Source organism: Zeus faber (assembly GCF_960531495.2).
Source record: "Zeus faber genome assembly, chromosome: 14".
Classification (NCBI taxonomy): Eukaryota; Metazoa; Chordata; class Actinopteri; order Zeiformes; family Zeidae; genus Zeus; species Zeus faber.
Window position 1 is genome coordinate 16,785,822 of NC_137200.1, and position 10,796 is coordinate 16,796,617.

General features: G+C 41.5%; 1 protein-coding gene across 1 annotated transcript in view; it reads left to right on the forward strand.

Annotated features, from left to right (window-relative positions):
• The window catches only part of med13a (mediator complex subunit 13a), an 88,867-nt gene extending 80,304 nt beyond the window's left edge, over window positions 1-8,563 (forward strand). Inside the window, exons 21-30 of the mRNA XM_080014321.1 lie at window positions 8-254; window positions 480-671; window positions 1,244-1,467; window positions 1,639-1,781; window positions 2,086-2,244; window positions 2,745-2,933; window positions 4,418-4,560; window positions 6,212-6,376; window positions 7,230-7,330; window positions 7,554-8,563. Coding sequence (XP_079870447.1) covers window positions 8-254; window positions 480-671; window positions 1,244-1,467; window positions 1,639-1,781; window positions 2,086-2,244; window positions 2,745-2,933; window positions 4,418-4,560; window positions 6,212-6,376; window positions 7,230-7,330; window positions 7,554-7,686 — 1,696 coding nt within the window. The 3' untranslated portion in view covers window positions 7,687-8,563. The remainder of the gene's footprint in view (window positions 1-7; window positions 255-479; window positions 672-1,243; window positions 1,468-1,638; window positions 1,782-2,085; window positions 2,245-2,744; window positions 2,934-4,417; window positions 4,561-6,211; window positions 6,377-7,229; window positions 7,331-7,553) is intronic.
• Window positions 8,564-10,796: the final 2,233 nt, after the last annotated feature.

Consider the following 10,796-nt stretch of genomic DNA (forward strand, 5'->3'; position numbering starts at 1 on the left):
CTCCCAGCACTTTGGAGAGGGAGAAGGTGGGTGTCCCCACGGATGGGGAGTCCCACGCGGTCGCGTACCCACCAGCCATCGTGGTCTACATCGTGGACCCGTTCAGCTACAAGGAGGCTGAGGGACCCCCACCACTGGGGTCCCATGGGCCCTTGGGGTCCCACTCCAGCATATGGACGCTGGGTCTGCTGCGCTGCTACCTGGAGATGCTGCAGTTTCTGCCTCCGCACATCCGCAATTCCATTTCTGTACAGGTCAGCGGAGATCTTTCAAAATTATGTTTATTAATTACATTTTAAAACATATATATTTTTTATCTTTTTATTTTATTGGTCAAGTGCTTTCTCAGTTAAGATGTGTACAGTACAGTACAGTATGTGAGTTTGCACAAAGTCTTTTCATATTTTTTTAATATGCTTGAATTTTACGTTATATAATATGAATTTACGTGTGTGTTGGTGTGTGTGCGTGGCCCACAGATCATCCCCTGCCATTACCTGCTGCAGCCAGTCAGAGGGGAGGACCGCCACATTTACGCCCAGCACCTCAAGTCTTTGGCCTTCTCCATCTTCGCCCAATGCCGACGCCCGCTTCCCACCTCTACCAACGTCAAGTCTCTGACAGGCTTCGGACCCGGACTGGCCCTCGACACGGCGCTGAAGAGCCCGGAGGTAAGGTCACAAAGGGAGTAAAACCTGACCTGTCTATTTTTTTTATCTAGATTTATATATTCATTTTGTGAACTGGAAGAATCAAATACAGTAAATGATAAGTATACATTTTTACATATTTTTCTCCTACCCCCAGTCCCACAGACAACACAATGGAGGTATTAAGAACAAAGTAAAAATAACTATTAAATTATTGACATCTGCTAAGATCTGCTCTAATAATTCTAATCAGGCGATTATATAAAGATTGTGACAGCCCTACCATTGGTTGAATAGAGTGACTGGGATTTACACTTATTTATTACAATTTTGAATAAGAACGTATTATGTATTTGGCCTTACAAAATGCTTATTACAAAAATGTATTACATATTGTGTTCAAAATGTTTATTACAAAGTGCAACTGGTATTACATAACAAAGGACATTTTATTAGGTAATGCGCTGTTACAGACCATTTCATTAAACAACGCCAGTATCCCAGTCAGGTGTGTGTGACATTTACACATCGGTGCATGTTCCCCCCGACGTAGAAATCTTTGAAACCGGCCTTTTCGTTGGCCCCTTCCTTAGCGTCCAGAGTGTTCGCGGCTCTACACGCCGCCCTTCATCCTGGCACCGGTGAAGGACAAGCAGACCGAGCTGGGGGAGACGTTCGGCGAGGCGTCCCAGAAGTACAACGTGCTGTTCGTGGGCTACTGCCTGTCCCATGACCAGCGCTGGCTGCTGGCCACGTGCACGGACCTGTACGGGGAACTGCTGGAGACCTGCATCGTGAGCATCGACGTCCCCAACAGGTAGTATAATCCATAGGGCTATTAGGTATCGGATAATTTGAATTGTAATCTATTGAAGTATCTCAAAAAAAACCAAGATAAACGTTGGATAATAGTGTGACGTCACTGCTCAAACTTGTCCAACGTGTGTTATCAGCTTGGCTTTGACACATTTGTGTGCATTCTGTTCAGGGCACGGAGGAGAAAGGGCTCCGCTCGGAGTCTGGGCCTGCAGAAGCTGTGGGATTGGTGCCTCGGGTTGGTCCAGATGACCTCGGTGCCCTGGAGGGTGGTGATTGGCCGGCTGGGACGCATGGGCCACGGCGAGTTGAAAGGTGAGCGTCGAACTCTACCTTCCACCTTCAGACGGTCGGCAGAGAGGTCGTCAGGCCTTTTTCTATTTCCTCTCAGCCCATAGAACGAGGAGAAAGAGAAGGAGAAAAACATTGTATGTTTTCGCAGACGGCACAGCATAACGTCCAAGGCCGAGAAATTTCTGTTGATAGTTCTTAAATTACAAACAAAAGATTATATATGTATGGCATGTGTATATATATATATATACACAGTACATACATGTTTAAGATATGGCGTTCATTAAATGGTCTCAGCTGTTTATTGTCTTTCCGTCCCCCCCAGACTGGATCTTCCTGTTGAGCAGGAGGAACCTGCAGTCTCTCAGTCGTCGTCTGAGGGACATGTGTCGCATGTGCGGCATCTCTGCCTCGGACACTCCCAGCATCCTCAGCGTGTGCCTGGTCGCCATGGAGCCCCAGGGCTCCTTTGTCATCATGCCAGGTCGGTGTTTTGTTAGTTGGGTTCATGTGTTGTTTGAAAGGACAAAATGCCCGAATACCCATCAGCATTAATAGGACACTGATTATCAGGACACTTTTTTTTTTCCTCATAATCAAAAAGGCTTCAATGCTGTTTTTAACTGAGTTATATTGTAATAGGGCTTGGTTAAAAAAAACAATACTCCAACGATACTACGATTCCATTGTATTGTTTACATTTCTGAAGTGATTGTTATATCGATACTTTGTTTGGATGTTATACAAGCATCTTACCACCATAGTAAGACATTTTTCATTTCTGTATTAGACTGACTTCTGTTCTATGAAATTTTCAATTTTCAATTCTCCTATGAATAAAATGTCGATATATATATCGATATTGAATCGGATCGTGAGCAATCTCCTCAATATCCGACGTAATCTACATTGCATAGGAATTGAATCTGTATTTATGATAGGACTGCATCACGGAAACGCTCTCCTCCTCTAACCCTCCGCCAGACTCGGTGTCGACGGGCTCTGTGTTCGGCCGCAGCACCACCCTGAACATCCAGACATCCCAGCTGAGCACGCCCCAGGACACCTCGTGCACGCACATACTGGTCTTCCCCACCTCCGCCTCCGTCCAGGTGGCCAGCTCTAGCTACACCAACATCGACACCAACATCGACATCCTCAACACCACGAACGGTGAGCAATAATTTGATTATTTTTCAGCGGTTATAGCGTTGTCATGAAGTTGAGTGGAAAAACATTTTAAATTGATAATGATCAGAAGGTATGACAGAAAATGTCTCAAGTATTTGAAGGACGTTTATATTAATGTTTTGGCCTGATTATAGGCTTTGCATCTGCTTCAAAAAGGAAAACATATCCAATTTGAAAACACTGAGGGGAAAAATATATACTATTTGTGGAAATATTATTAGATTTACAGTAAAACGCTTTATGATGTCATCATACTGTTTACTATAAATGTGCAGGTTCTGGTTCAAAATGTATATTTGCACCGTGTCCAGTGTGCGGTGTAGGCTCCCTCGTCCTGTAGTGGTAAGAGATTACAAACTATGTGTTTGCGTGTATATTTATGTACCTTCTTACCTCGTAGATGTCTGTGGATCTGTTCGATTGATATTTTATCTTTGCGGTCCCCGTTACTTTGCCTAATTGTTATGAAAAATACGAAAAACAGTATTCCACAAAAACCTGTGACCATGTCGATGCCACTCAAATGTACAAATAAGTGATGCGTTCCAGATCCAGTGTGGTGTCGGAAAAACACAAGCCGTGATATGGTAAATACTCACAGAAATACCACAACGTTTTTCGTCTTTCATGGAAATGAAAGTTTTTGAAAATGTAATTCAAATGTAATTCACGGAAAAAAGTCACCACTAGAATTACGTAAGTTTGACTACTATCGTAAACCTCCATAAATATGTAACCCAGCGTAAATATGTCATAATTGACGCACACGAGACACAACGATACCTGCCATCACTGACACTGCACATGTACTTACACACAACAAGGTGAGTTATAACCGTAGCAAGGTTCGGTTTAAAGTAAAAAAGAAACTTTTTTTTTAAAGAAATGTCATGTATATACATTTTACTACAGCTAAACTCAGCACACTTAAATGAAAGGACAAAGTGTTGAGTATTGACAAATTCTTCCATTATAATTCTAAAGCCAAATTAATGTTAAAGTTCCATAAATGTTGTCTCCAATACAATATAGACAAGTACTCTTTTAAACGTAATTTTCCAATTGTAGATTATTAACAGAAAAATACAATGACGTAGTAATTACAACTAAAATGTATTTAGAATGTTTATAAAATAACCCAGTCACTTTGTAACATTACAAACCAAGTCATATAAATCCACCATACGTCTCTAAGTGGCCGTAAAAGACAAAAACTTTAACTCCTGCTAGGTTGCACGAAAAATTGCATTGATCTTAATTCTTAAAACACCGTTCTTCAGGAATATTTTAATTGAACGGCAGAAGAGAAACATGCAGACGTTAATAAACTGGACCCCGTGTATTGCTGCCTGCAGCTATAGTTGTTATCATTATTATATGCATACCTACAAGATGACAAACGGTTTCAGGAAAGTTTTACCATTTTCAGGCTAAAGACATTAACAGTGTGTATGGCCCCTCTCCAGGCGAGCCAGACCCCATCGGGATCCTGGACCTGCTGGACACCGAGAACGAGCTGGTGGACCCGGACATCATCAACATCTCCCCCACCACCTCGCCGGTCCACTCCCCGGGCTCCCACTACCACCACGGAGGGGACGGCAGCAAGGTACAGAGCCCTACACACGTGTCATATAAACCAGGCGTAGATTCCTTGTTTACAATGTTCACAACTTGTTTGTGTTTTTAGTCACCATTTGCGCTTTATTATTGATCATTATAACCTACTGTGCTGTATATGTATATATATGTTTAATGAAAAAAAAATCCAAAGATTAACAACTTAAATGTTTTGAGACAAATGCATGGCTTATGAATTGATTATGCTCAACAACAATTAAGAGTTGCACCCTCATGCCAGTGGCATCATGTATTCTGTCATCACACGTCTTTTTAGATTCTTGCATTCTTTTTTGTTTATGGGTAATGCTGTATATTTTGTTTGTATATATCTGATTATTTTAAGCTTTTTTTTATTTTATTCATTTTATCTATCTATTTATCTATTCTTGTTTGAGTATTTTAGGGCTGCCCCAAATAATCAACCAAACATTAGTTGACCAATGTAGTTGACTAAGAGTCTTAGTCGACCATTCGGGAGGTCCTATATGACTGGACCTGTGCATGAAACGCTAGAGGGCTTTTCATTTGAAACGACAAACATGCTGGTCTCGAACCAAGAACCACTTACGTCAGGTGCTGGGGGCGGGGACAACCGAGACCAGCTCAAACTTTGTGGCTGCCATTGTTGTGACCGCTTCAGCATGGACGTGAAATGGAACCACTGGTCCGTGGAGGCGACAAACTGTCTCCTCGTACTGTGGTCCTCGAGGGACACTCTAAATAAACTCAACGGAGCTTGAAGAATAAAACCTGAATTCAATCAAATCCAGCACTACATGGCTGATGTTATCGCCGTCCACTGAAGCAAGACTTGTAGAGAAGCGATGTAGTTACGGTGGCCAGACGTCCCGGTTTGTCCGGGATTGTCCCGGTTTCAAGCTGTTTGTCCCGAGTGTGTCTTGATTCCCTCCCAACAAATGTCTGTAAAACACTAAAATGTCCCGGTTTTCAACATTCACTACCAAATTGTCCCAGGTTTCACCACAATTTAAATAATAATAATAATATTATACTTGCTTACATAGACGTTTATCATGTTCTTTCCCACAGTCACGCTTCATGCGCTTGTAAATTTAATTAATATTTTAAAGGCTGCTTATAAGTTATTGTGTTGGTGTAACTGATAAATTAACAAAATGTTCAGCTCCCTTGCTGGTTGTTCCGATACAGGCAGAATCATTAAAGCTTTTGATGAGCGGCGGCTCATCAGGCGGCTCCCCTGGTGCGCGCAGCGCTTGTAAATTAAATGTATATTTTAGAAGGTGATTATTAGGTTTTGTATTTATCTGTTAAATAGCACAGTGTTAACAATGTTAGTTATAACATTCTTTTCAGCCCTGGAACTCAAACCATTTCCTAATGCCCCAAAAACGTATATTTGAATAATTGAATTAATATGATGCATGTGTGACGACTAGTCCACTAATGATTTGAGCTGACGACTTCTAGTTGACTAGGAAAATCTTTAGTCAGGGAAAGCCCTAGAATATGTGTATTTTTTAATATGTTGGCGCCTGCACCAACGGAAATTCTTGGTGTGTCTTGCACTGTGCGAATACCCGTTACACCTTCAGTGGATATTAGCATGTGCAGTTAGATCAGCATCCCTGACCGAACCTTCTGTCCACCGGGTGCAGGGCCAGAACGTCGACCGCATGGAGCCCCATGACGAGGTCCCCAACCTCCTGCAGCAGCCCCTGGCTCTGGGCTACTTCGTCTCCACGGCCAAAGCCGGCCCACTGCCCGACTGGTTCTGGTCCGCCTGCCCGCAAGCCCAGCACCAGTGTCCGCTCTTCCTCAAGGTACCGGGCCATCCACAGATCTGAAACCAGTGTCTTTATAGATTTATATATGACCAAAATATATGCAGTACATACGAAATGCACATAAGTAATAAACAGCTCAAGAATTGTACAGCAATTATTTTCAATTGAATCCAAAATAGAATAGAAATATCAAATATAAAAATAAGCAAAGTGCAATAGTACCGTATAATAACAATGACGGCATCGATATTGTGCCCGGAGGTGCTGGGGTAGCTTTGACATTTATATTTTCAATTTTAAATTACAGTGGATACACATTTATTTAGCCTTGTATTTAAATAGCAGCAGTTTTTATATTTTATTTATTCATTTATTTGCATTATCTTTTACTCTTCTGTCCTCTAAAGTATTTTTTTAATTTGTACTCTACCATCTACCAATTTGAAACGCGCCTTGTTACCACTTTCCATGTATTTGTTTTTATGTGTTTTCCATTCCAAGGCAAGGCAAGTTTTTACAGAACGTTTCATATTCAAGGTCAATTCAAAGCGCTTTACATAAGGCATAAAATACGTTATTTAAAAAAGAGATAACGGGTTAAAATGCCATTTAAAAGAAGTAATACACTTTGAGCCGCATTTCATGTTTGAAACGTGCTATGTAAATAAACTGTATTCTGTTCGAAATTGCATTGAAGGAGTTTTCAGTTTGTGGCTTCACAGCAAAGCTTTCAGAAAGAACATGCGCGCTCATGGACATCTAGCCCGCACTTCCTCTGCCGTGAAAGTCATTTCCGTTTTTTACAATGGAAGTTCACAATGAAAGTTAATGGGCAGCTTCACTCGTTTGACGTCCTCTCCCCTTGTCGCTCCCGTGTCTCTCTTGTCAGGCCTCTTTGCACCTCCACGTGTCTTCGGTGCAGTCTGATGAGCTGCTGCACAGTAAACACTCCCACCCGCTCGACTCCAACCAGACCTCGGAAGTACTCAGGTGAATGCACGGCGACACACACCGCCGCCGGCTCAAAGCACAATGATATTTCATATGCAGTCGTTGTTTATTTACTTGCCGCAGACGGACATGGCCACAGCTTGCTTCATTTTAGATTTTTGATTCGTTTTTTTTTCTATTCCATTGTCAATTCTTCCCTGTACACTCAACACTTTGTGTTTTCCTTCCTGCCCTCCCCTACTCCCGTGCCGGTCCGGTGCAGATTCGTATTGGAGCAGTACAACGCCCTCTCTTGGCTGACGTGCGACCCGGCCACACAGGACCGGCGCTCCTGCCTGCCGATCCACTTTGTGGTGCTCAACCAGATGTACAACTTCATCATGAACATGTTGTAGCCGGCAGCCTGCACAGGGACGGCGGGGAGCCTCTGGCCGGGGGTCATCGTCTTCTTCTGTTTCTTGTTGTGGAGAAAGTACCAGGGTGGATGAGGCGTCCGGATCCAGTGCCGGTCGTAGGGCTGACGGGGAGAAGGAAACCAGTTCAAACTCATATCAACGGCTTAGCATGGAAGTGAAAGAGTGACGGATGGAATGCCGTGGCGTCCGGAGTGGCAGCGGAGTCGTCAGCCGGTCTGTGACGGAGGAGAAAATGCGTTGTCGTCAAGCTGCCGGAAGGAAAAAGGGACGTACTGCATTGGGAAATACTCAAGAAACAGATCTTTGGTTTGTGAAGACCTGGAATTCCTTTTCATACCTTTGGATGAAATTGTATCCAAGATAAATGCCTGCATAGATATTATTTATTGTACATTTATAAATGTATTATTTGTCTAATTTCTTAATTTCTTTTATATATTATAAAAAAAGTTTGGAGGTTTGTATCACCTTCCAGCTTTAAAGCAATTGGTCTCATATATATATATATATCCTTGTCTTAATTAAAAAACAGACATGAACAAAAAGTCCCATTGGAAAAAAAAAAAGTTTCAGTAGGACGATTTTTGAGGATTATTTTTTGTAACAGAGACATAACATTTGTATTTGTCACAATGTACAGAAGAATTATAGAGAGTTGAATTATGCTCCATGCCTTTGTGTATGAAGGACTTACAGCAAAGCTGTAGCTACAGAGGAATTGTACAGCAAAGATGTTCACTGTGTTCAAATAAAGAGGTACATTGTCATATATAGTATTTTATACCACACATTTAGACACAGAAACCAAACGGCAATTTATATATATAAAACTATATATGAACGCCATGCCAGCGATTGGTGGTGTGGCTTTTGTTTTAGGAATAAAGTGTGTCAACCTTAAATTTCTTCCTGTGCTTTGTGTTTATTGCTTGGGGGGGGGCAAGAACATCAACAGCAGAGGAGAAGGGGCTGCCCTCAGGTTTGACCTTTAGTAAAGTGTCCGAGACTGGTTTCTTTAATGGCAGACATGCAGCGTCCTAAAAATCGCCAACAGGCCAAAACCTTTTCCCCACTTAAGAGACCCAAACTGGAAACTTGACCTAGGTCTCAGATTTGTGCCTAGTGCAGTTCACATGTTCATGCAGAACTCTTCAGAAGCAGACATGTTTGTATGTATTATTCACCGTTCTGGAAATTCTTGTCTCAAGGCTATGGGACACTGCGCTACAGTGATTCAATCATTGATCAATTAAATCAAATTTGTTTTTGAATTTCTACACTAATTTCATGATACATTATGACTATCTCATTTTATTTTTAATTTTTATACGTGTAAAACAGGCATGAAAAAATACTGAAGAAATATTTCAACATAATATATTATTATTATTATCATTGAATAATTATTTTCATAATTTAAAGGTTTTTTAAGTTGTTTGCTTCTGCTATTCTTTGATGCATTCATGATTCAGAACGACAAACATTGAAACAGGCAGACATTTTGTTTTATGTTATTATTGAACTTTCTAATGTAATGTGCCATGGGCACCTTTTGTATTATTATTATTATTATGATGATTATTATTATTATTATAAATAATGGTAATAATAACATTATGTATGTATGTATTCTTAATAATAATAATAATTTTAGCCATGTTAGTACTTACAGTAACTACAAAAAAGGTATCGACAAAAAAAAAAAGAACAAAACGGAATCAAAGTGTAAAAAGAAAGTCAGATTGTACCATCCATGGTGGAATGATGCATGCAGACTTGCTGTACGTGCTCAAAGTAAAGCATACACGCGGTTGAGGAACAGAGGAGGGTTATAAAGGAAGCAAAGAGAAGAGGCAGGCGCAACTTTTGCAGTACAGGACCATAAACATAGACCAGGAAGTTATGGGCCTAACATGGGCTCGACAGGCCATCTCCACTACCAAATGTACAATCTGAGCAGCAGGAGGCATTTGACAACAAAGCTAAGGCAGCTATGTTATCAGTTAAAACGTTTAAAACAGCACAGAGAATATAAGCTCAGCAAGCAAAAAGAAGAGCGGGGAGAAGTTGAAGAATGAGAACTTCATACCAGAGCTTAATTATGACAATACAGATGTAGTGAATACCACCATCTCTTTGCAAGAACTTAAGCAAGCCTGGAAGGGAAGGGTGAGGCCCTAACCCATCCCTTCCAGGTGTTGTGTCCCACCGTAACCAGATATTTCGATATCTGGATGATCTGGTACAAGAGATATTATTTGCATCAATCAATATAGTGTAGGAACACGGAACATCTGCCAAAAGAATGGAAACCCTCAATTGTTGTTCTTACACAGAAACCTGGTAAAACAGCCAATAAACCTGGCTCTTGCTGTCTAATTTCACTGACAGCTGCATTATGTAAAGTAATGGAACGCATGGTTACATACAGACTAGTATATATGCTTGCGAAACAGGAATATTTTGTCCCCTATCAGAGTGGCTTTAGGGCAGCGCGATCCACTATGGACTCTGCACTAGTGCTGGATTTGGACACCAGGAAGGATCAGCTCAGGATCAGCAATCGTGGGTGTATTTCTCAACATTGAGAGGGCATATGATATGTTGTGGAAAGAGGGTTTCGTGATAAAGCTGAAAGAATCATCCCAGTTTTGTTGAATATAATGATCAATGATGTTTTTTCTGAAGTGGGAAATGGTTTTGGTGTATCGCTGTTTGCTGATGATGGGACCATATGGAAAATAGCTTGAAACTTAAACCAAATTCATAAGCCACTGCAGCAGGTATTGCGTTAAGTAGTGACATGGGCAGAGGAATGGCAGTTGTGTTATGAGGGGGGCTGTGGTTTAAGAAGCAACACCTGTTTTGGGTCTAGGAGATTAGACCCGGGATCAGAGGTGGCTGTACACCTGTTGCTCGCCAGAGCAATAAATGCGCAACAGGTAAATCAACCATCCCCCCCACACACACACGGGGCAAATATCATGACATGTGTCCATCTGCTCCCGGCTTGTTACATCTTGCCACTCTCTACAATAAACTGATGTGTTTGCAACATCTCTGCCTGTGTCTTTGTGTCGGAGGGCCCT